The sequence below is a fragment of the Myotis davidii genome, unplaced genomic scaffold (assembly GCF_000327345.1).
Source record: "Myotis davidii unplaced genomic scaffold, ASM32734v1 scaffold665, whole genome shotgun sequence".
In the NCBI taxonomy this organism is placed as follows: Eukaryota; Metazoa; Chordata; class Mammalia; order Chiroptera; family Vespertilionidae; genus Myotis; species Myotis davidii.
The window spans coordinates 331388-340034 of NW_006296410.1; the positions used below are offsets into that span (position 1 = coordinate 331388).

The window sequence follows — 8647 nt, forward strand, 5'->3', positions numbered from 1 at the left end:
GTTGCACGTGGACTCGCAGGAGGAGGAGGGCCGCCCCCACGGGCACCCCGGCCAGCTGAGGCGGCCACGCGGCCTCTCTGGGTCCGATGTCCTTGTTCTTAAGGCAGCAGCACCTACTTTTCTCCAGTTTGTTTCGGAAACAGACGTGGGTGTGATTTATCGGGAAGGCCACGGGCTCTGCCCCTCTCAGAGCTGGGGCCAGCCCGTGTGGACGCCTCCCCAGGCAACCTCTTTTGTCCTGAAAATGCCAGGCAGTTACCGTGTTTCCTTAAGAAACTCCTGGCGGTTAGGAGGCGGCCTCTGCCTTAAAATAAGACAGGCGCCCCAATGATGGGAGGACAGCAGGGGGAGCCTCGGGGGGCTCGGGGCTCGCAGTGGGGAGAGGGGCGAGTGGGACTGTCCCGCCAGGGCCAGGGGCTGAGAGGGTGATCGCAGGTGGGAAGTGGGTCAGGGAGAGAAGGCAGCTGTGCCTCCGCTCAGCGCCCAGGAAGAACAACGAGGAAATGTGCCAGCCCCTTCCCTGTGCCCTGTAGGCGAGCCAGGAGGAAAAGTAACCCCTGCGGCTCACAGCTCTAAAGGTCGGGAAGCCTCTTGGAAATGAACCGGGTGAAATCAGTGTGAAGTCTTCCACGTAAAAAGGCTCCCTCGGAACCCGGGCTGTGGGCACTCAGACTGATTTGTTTAAATACCGGGGAGGCCCCAAGCCCCAAACCCTGGGCCAGAGAGCAGGTCCGAGCTCCTCGGGTGTTAGAACGATGACATGTCCCGTGTGGCCCCAGCCCTGGAGGCAGTCCGTAATCAGGCGCACCGACTTGTCGGTAACTAGGCCGGGGGGCGTCGTCACTGTGAGATGAGCTTTAAACGGCTCCACGTCAGTTCATGCCAGGGGTTGCCCCAGATACCGGTACATTTACAATAGGTCATAGTCCACTGCCAAATGACCTAGGAAGAAAATATGGGTTTTCATTGCTTTTTGGAATTTGCAACTGTAGCACGAAATGGGTTTTAGGCAGAGTCGTGGAGCTAGATAGCTTTCTAGTCTTTTCAAAATGTGAACTATGTTTCCATTTAAACTGCAAAAGTGGGGGAGGGAACTGCTGGGCCAACCCACAGTGTGGGAGAGCCTCCGATGGGTCCTGGGAGAGGTCCCTCGTGGGCAGGGATGTTGGACCTGTTTTCCTGAGCTTTCTCACACCACCTGTTCGAATTTGAGGAAGTATCTTTTTAAAACTTTTGTTATTGAATTTTGCGTGTAAATTGGAGCCATTATTTTTGCAGGAAACGTACTGCTGTCCACAAGTGCAGTTTGTGTTGACTTAGTCAAGACATCTAAATGTTGACTAAATCCCAGCGTGGACTGATGTGTTCATTTTCCTGATTTCAGGAGGGTTTGCATTCGTATATGAGGCCCAGGATCTGGGAAGTGGCAGAGAGTATGCGCTGAAGGTAAGGTGGACGGGTTCTGTGTGGGTTTCGGTTACTTTTAAGGAAATCTCAAAGTGACATGTTGAGGGAGGTTCCCGATTAGAGTGTTTCTTTGTGCGTTTTCTCTCTCCTGTTAGTTTCCTCTGGTGGCGAGGAGCCATCAGCACTTTCAGGGGATGTTATGGCTGCGGTGTCCAGCTGGGGGCCCGGGGGCGAGAGTAGCTCGAGTGCCAGGAGCTCACAGTGAGACTCCGCAGAGGGCGGGAGCGGCACAGCCACTCGGGTGGACCACGCGTGCAGGCCACGCTCGCATGTCCCGGAGCAGGCTTACGGTGGGACTGTGGGCAGGGCTGTCTGGTTTCATCCGGTGGCTGGTGTCCAGCCTGGGCTGCGGAGTGGAGTGGCGTGGCCGTCCTGGGCGTGCGGCTAAGCTGTAAGGGGCCCACGTGACTTGGAGACGAGGGCGAGGACTCTCGTTTCTGCCGCGTCTCCTTTCTCATCCAATTTTACTGCAGTCTGTTTGTAGAAGAGGCTCCTCTGTGTAGTTCTCTGGTGTCCTTGGGCTGCGGGGGCCTCCCCGCTGCCAGTTTCTACGTAGTCAGGTGTTGGTGCATTGATCCGTTCTGCTGCGCGGACTAACCTTGTCTGTGTTCCCTCCCGATGCAGAGGCTGCTGTCCAACGAGGAGGAGAGGAGCCGAGCCATCATCCAGGAGGTGTGCTTCTTGGTATCCTTTCCTGGGCGCCGCGGCCGCGCTCGCGTTGACGCACTCACAGTGGGCTTCGCTTTTCCTGGCTTAGCTGTGGACTGTTTCTAGCAAAAAGGAGCTATTTCCTTGTTCTTCACTCCCAGGGCAGCTGTAAGGGATTCCATGGTCCTGGGCGTGGAGATGTGGGTCCTGCCCCAGAGGTCTCTGTGCCTGGGGTGGGCGGCCCTTCAACCTGCGGCCATTGCACCCGGCCATCCCTTCACCCTGGGCAGAGCATCAACAAATGGCTGACGGCTGGCATTTCTTCTTGGCCTCCACCCGCTGGCGCTGCCCCTTTGCTGCCAGAATCCGTTCTTTTCTCTCCTGGAGTCTGTCCGTGGGAGCACGCCGGCCGCTGAACCCGGGTGCTCGCCTCCCTGAGTGTCGGGTGGACAGCCTCATGCCACGCCCTCTCCCGCTGGCCTGCCTGGCTGTGGGCAGGTGTGTGGTTCCATCCACACTTCGCTCCCCTCCCCCCGCCCTGCCCCTCTGCTCGCCCTCACCTCTCCGCTCTGATGCACTGAGATCTAAGATCATGTCCTTCAGCGTCCTGGTTTATACAGGGGAGGGCAAAAGTAGGTTCACAGTTGTGTGGGCATTATCACACAGTAAGTGATAACACGATACGTCCTCGTGCTCACAGCCGTAAGCCTACTTCTGCCCACCGCGCATGTGTGTTTCCGTGTGAGACTTACGCGTTCTCCTTTAACAAGACACCCGCAGAAAAAGCTTTCTGGCCACCCCAACATTGTCCAGTTTTGCTCTGCAGCGTCAATAGGGAAGGAGGAGTCGGACACGGGGCAGGCCGAGTTCCTGCTGCTCACGGAGCTCTGCAGAGGTAACGAGCTCCCGGTGGGCGTGCGCAGGTCCCGGTGGAGGGAGGCCCTTCCCAGGAGGACAGGAAAGGCTCTTAGTCACCGACAGGAGTGGGAGGGGCCCAGTGCCTTCTGCAGAGTTCCAGGGGGGGTCATGTGCATGACCGAGGAGGAGGCAGTAGGGCTCAGTCTGCCCACGCTGCCCATGGAGGGACGGGGATCTGCCCTGCTGCAGTGTACGGGCTCAGTTGGTATCGGTGTAACTTAGGGGGAAAGGAGTGGGCACAGGACATGGGAGGCCCAGTGGGCCAGAGGGTGGCAGCCGGGTGGGCCATTGGTCCTGGGGCATGGTGCTGCCTCATTGTCTGTGGGCAGCGTGTGTGGGAGGATGCCAGGGCCCTGCCGCCACAAGGCCAGGGAGCAGCAGCAGGGGACACTGAGGCAGGCGTCTCCCTGGGAGGGACACATGCTGTGCCCACAGATGGCCCTCCCCGGGGTCCCAGCCACCACGAGCGGGGCTGTTGCGGAGGAGAGGAGGCAGTGGGCGCAGGCACCTGCAGGAGGAAGAGGAGGAGATGGTGCTGAGCCCTTAGCACCCAGCGCCGCCTTGGAGCGGGTGGTGGTGGGGTTAGGGGATGGGGAGGGGAGCAGCAGGCTGACACAGGTGCAGACAGCTTTATAGGCTCAGGGAAGCCGGACCCACCCTGGGGAGTAGAGTTGGGAGCCGGATGGGAGAGCGAGGGCTGTGCTCTCCGTGTCTGGGCCCTGCTTCCCGTTGTCTCGCCGGGCTGGCTGGGAGGTGCTGCCCACACTCAGGTCTTCCAGTGGCAGGTGCTCACGGTCACTGCTGGTTTTAGTGAAGAGGACGTGTGCTCGCGGGAGAAGTGCCGTGAGGTGTGTTGCGAAGCGGGGCTCTGTAGACACACTCTTCCTTCTGAAAAGTGTGCTGTGCTCGGTGCCGTGTTGCGCCCACAGGCTCGCCTGCTCTCTAAGGCCCAGGGTCAGCAGATCCGAACTCAGGCCCATAGCCAGTGTCTGCGGACGCGCTCCTTGCCTCGTCCACGGAGTCTGCGTGTCTCTCCCGGGACCTCGCCTCCCTGTGGCTGGCATTCACAGGGGGCTTGTTGGGCTGGGGGTGCCATTCAGTGGCCTGCTCTGACACTTTGGGCAGCATGGACGAGGCCACGCTGGTCTCCATCAGGGCCCCTGTCTCCGGCTGTGAGTGCCGTGGTGTCTGTCCTGCTCCTCGTGTGGGAGCTCAGGTGGCTTCTGCATGGCTCTGCGCTGGGCCTTGTCAGGCTGGGGCCTCACGCCCTCGCCCCCGCGGCAGGTGGTTCTCTCGCCAGGTGAGCGTGGTGTCTGGGGCACTGTTGTGTGCAGGCGCGGGTTCCGCGACTCGCCCGGCATTGGGGGAAACGAGCTGGAGTGGGTGCCCGTGTGGCAGGCTGGCAGAGCCGGCTTCCTAGGGGCGGGGGACGGGGGGGACACACACGGTGTCTGACCCCAGGAGGCGGGGCAGCGTGGCCTCGGGCCTCCAGGGATCTGGAGCCGTGGTAGCCATGCTGGCTGTGCCTCCGTCACTGAGGTGGCCTCGGCCTGGATCAGGGACGGGCTGGGGACCAGGGCAGCACGGGCACTGAGGTGTGAACACGTGTCCCTGGCGACGGGAGGATGGGGCTCCCTGTGCTGTCACCACCCCTGGTCCCGTGTGCAGGCTGCACTTAGTGTGGCGTGTGTGTTGGAGAGGCCACGCCCCTGGGCAGACGGCTGTCATTTAGGGAAGTGGAGCAAGACGAGGAGGTGGCATGTTGTGGCTTCTCTGGGCCCTGCCGTCCCCCTGGCTCCGTGTGGGATTCTGTGCTGCCCGCGCCATGGCCACAGGTGTCCCACGCCGGCTGGTAAAGCCAGCGCCAGGTGGTGCCGCCCCCTGCCCTGTGGCCCCGCCCCCGGCTTGTGGGGATGAGTGTTTCCTGTCTCTTCCAGGGCAGCTGGTGGAGTTTCTGAAGAAAAGCGAGGCCAAAGGGCCGCTGTCGTGCGACACCGTCCTGAAGATTTTCTACCAGACGTGCAGGGCCGTGCAGCACATGCACCGGCAGAAGCCGCCCATCACCCACCGGGACCTCAAGGTGCTGCCTCCCACCCGCACGCCCCGCCCCGGCTAGGAGGTCCGGTTTCCGCCAGTGAGGCCGGCCGGGCTCTGCCAAGAGTCGCAGAGGCCACTAGGAGCCGCTTCACCACAAGCGGGTTTCCCCGCAGCCCCTCCGTGAAGCAGGGAGGGCCTCACGCCCAGGTCCCGCGGCCAGGCTTCCTGCAGGACCCTGTGTCCCTCAGCTGCAGGTGGGGTCTGGGCTCCTGGGCCCCTAGCTCTGGGCTGCGGCCCTTGTCCTTCCCCTGACGAGACGAGGAGCGTGCCTCCTCCTCTGGAGGTGCCCTTGGGGTCCAGAGCGGCCTGCGGCCTGGGTGGTGTCAGCGCCTGCCTTTCATGTAGGGACCAAAGCTGCCGGAAGGTGCTGAGCGCGTCCTCACGTGCAGGTGTGGGCTCCAGCGGCTATGCCGCGGGCTGAGGTGTGCGGAGCTGCCGGCTGCATTTCACAGGGGTGGGTGGGTGAGTGTAGGGATTTTGCTTTTCCTGGTTATTAATGAAGTTAAGTGCTTTTTGCTGCTCGTGGTCGTTCGTGTTCTTCCTCTTCAGTAGCTTTTGTTTTCTGTCCCTTTCCTGCGTTTGGTCTGTCACGGTGATTGGAGCTCCGTGGATGTTCATACAACGGTCTTTTTTTGAGTTATATGTGCTGCAGGTATTTTCTGGTTTATGATCTGGTGTGTGTTTTAAAAACATTTTTATTGATTTCAGGAAGGGAGGGAAGGAGAGAGAGAAACATCAATGAGAGAGAATCATGGATCGGCTGCCTCCTGCAGGGCCCCTACTGGAGATGGAGCCTGCAACCCCGACACGTGCCCTGACGGGGAATTGAACCGAACCGTGACCTCCTGGTTCCTAGGGCGATGCTCAGCCACTGAGCCACGCTGGCCGGCCGGCCTGGTTTTTATTCCCCCTCTTGTGTCTTTGAAAAACCCAAGACTTGGTGGAAATTGTCCAGCACCCAGCACTGTGCCCGCCTCTGGCCACATCTTGGGCGGCAGCCGCCCCCCATCCTGCTTCCTGGTGAAGGTGGGTTTTCCTGAAGGATTTTATAGCCGGAACCCAGACCTCACCTCACTCCACTTCACGCCTGGACACTGTGCACTGTGGGAGAACGGGAGTTTTCTTAGCAGCTGCCCCATCCCTGCCGCCGCGGCACCCAGACACTCCCTAGTGCAGAGGTGCTCCCGGTGCTGCGAGGATTGGTGTCCAGTCGGGGCACCGACCTCGTTCCCTTGGCTTCCCACGAAGGAAAACGGCGGCAGCCGCACAGCAGGTGTCCGGTGTGAAGGAATCAAAATGACCCACGTTTGGTCAGGTCAGCAAAATGCACTGTTGTTGCGCTGCAGAATCGCAGTGGTTAACGTGTCGCAAGGGGGGAAGGTGGGAAATCGCTGCTCATGGCCTTCACACCCCGTCCGCAGGTCCCTGGTCCCCCGATGTGCTCTCTGAACCCCCCTGGGGGTCGGCACTCACACCCTGTCTGGGGGTCTTTGTCTTCGTCCAGATTTGAACCTCTGAGGAGCCTGGCCTTCTCTCTCCCCCCGAACCGAGACCCGTGGGGTTGGGAGGACACCGGGCGGTGGTGGTGCTAGGGGTTGGAGGCCTTTCTCGGCCGGGGTTTCCTGTGCCTCCAGGACTGTTCTGCTTACGTGTTAGCCGTGTGCGTGTGCGTGTGAACAGGAGGAATGAAATCAGCCGTGTCTGCCTGGTTTACTCCCTCCCCCCGTGTCCCGTGTGCGCCAGGGTCCCTGCGGCCTGTCCACGGAGTCCGGGCCCTGTGTGGTGACCCTGTCTGCTGCGCGTGGCTCCGGAGTGCGTCCTCCATGTGGCGTTTTGCTCAGCGCTGTGGTTTTGGGGCTCGTCCGTCTTGGGCCCACAGTTGGCAGAGTGTGCGCTGTGGGGTCGCTGCTTCCCGGGCGTGTGGCCTCTGAGCCTGGTGCTTGGGGCTCTTGGTGTTGGCAGCAGACCGTGTGGCTCCCGTGGCATTTCCTTCTGTGGACAGAGTTGGCCATTTTTAGGTTTATTGGCATTGGATGTCCTCTGGGCACGCCCCGGGAGCGGTGTTTGCCTGTGTTCTTGCTGAGCTGTGTTTCTGCCTCATCCGCAGGAGCCGTGTGTGGGGACACGTGGGGTTTGGTGTGCTTGTTCGCAGCGGGCGGTGTCTGCTCAGGTGCTGCTCCTTCCCGAGCGTTGACCTGAGGCCTGTGGCTGCCCTTGCGTTTAGAGGCAGGGCCTCTCTTCTGGTCGGCACCCTCCCGCTCGGAGCTACAGCCAGGCTCCCCTCTGCCTCGGGGTCGCGTGGCTCTTCTTGGCTGTGTCTCCTTACACACGTTTTCATCCGTTTGTCAGTTCCACCCATGGGATGCCTCGGCCGTCCCCGAGCAGGTCGGCAGGCTTCTCTGGGAAGGGCCGACTGTAAACATGCCTGCTCTGCGGGTCCCGCGGCCCCGCGGCCCTGGGTGGTAAGAATTGTTTACTTTTCCCAGCACTCAGGTTGTAAAAGCCGTCCTTAGCGGTGGGCCTTGGCCAGGACATGCCCTCGAGGGGCTGGGACAGGTCTGTCTCTGCTGCTAGTCCTGTTGATGCTGGATTGTAAAAGTGCATCTCAAGTGACAGTTTCTGGCTGGACTCCTTGACAGCTTCTTGATCTATTTGCCTAGTGGCCTGGTGCACGAAATCGTGCATGGGTGCGGTCCCTCGACCTGGCCAGCGATCGAAGCATGAGCGTCTGGTGTGAAAGGGCAGGTCCCAGCTGACCTCTGGGCCCTGGGCAGCACCTGGGCCCCTGGATTCCCATGCGCCCCCCTCTGACTGAGTCATTGGGCCCTGCTTGCACCAACCTTGGCCTGGCGCTGCCCGCTCACCTGCTCCACCATCCCACTGCGGTCCGGCTTTCATTGGGGCCAGCAGCGCCTCCACTGTCGCCCACTGCCAGCGCTGCATCACTGACGCCCGCCATGTTCTGCGCCTCCCCCTTGTGGTCAGTGCATGTCATAGCGAGCGGTCAAACTCCCAGTCAAGGGAACAATTTGCATATTAGGCTTTTATTATATAGGATAGCATATAGGACTAGAGGCCTGGTGCATGGGATTCGTGCACTGATGGGTCCAGCCAGCCTGCCCCAATCAGGGCTGGATGGACCAGGCCGGACAGTGGGAGGGCATGCAGGAGGTTGGCCAGCTGGCCGGGCCCCCCAATTGGGGTGGGGTGGGCTGATCAGGGGCAGAGCCAGAATGGGGGTGGAGCCCCGAGCGGTTGGCAGGCAGGCCCCACCCCCTGACCCAACTCCAGGTGAACTCCTGGTAGAGGGAACAATTTGCATATTACCCTTTTATTATATAGGATAATCCTAGCTACTGTAATAGATACAATCTGAAATCACAGGATCTTTACACAACAGCAGTTTATTCCTCAGTCATGCACAGCCCATTTAGAGGCAGGAATTGAATTACTCTGCTCAGTGCAGTCATTTCAGAATCAAGATAATGGAAGTTCAACCATCTTCAAACTGTGGCTC

The 8647-nt window shown here is 60.5% G+C and overlaps 1 protein-coding gene across 1 annotated transcript in view; it reads left to right on the plus strand.

The window, feature by feature from the left end:
- The first annotated feature begins 760 nt into the window (after positions 1 to 760).
- GAK (cyclin G associated kinase) overlaps positions 761 to 8647 on the plus strand; it is a 62906-nt gene continuing 55019 nt past the window's right edge. Inside the window, exons 1-5 of the mRNA XM_015568927.1 lie at positions 761 to 818; positions 1352 to 1446; positions 2092 to 2151; positions 2896 to 3010; positions 4971 to 5113. Coding sequence (XP_015424413.1) covers positions 761 to 818; positions 1352 to 1446; positions 2092 to 2151; positions 2896 to 3010; positions 4971 to 5113 — 471 coding nt within the window. The remainder of the gene's footprint in view (positions 819 to 1351; positions 1447 to 2091; positions 2152 to 2895; positions 3011 to 4970; positions 5114 to 8647) is intronic.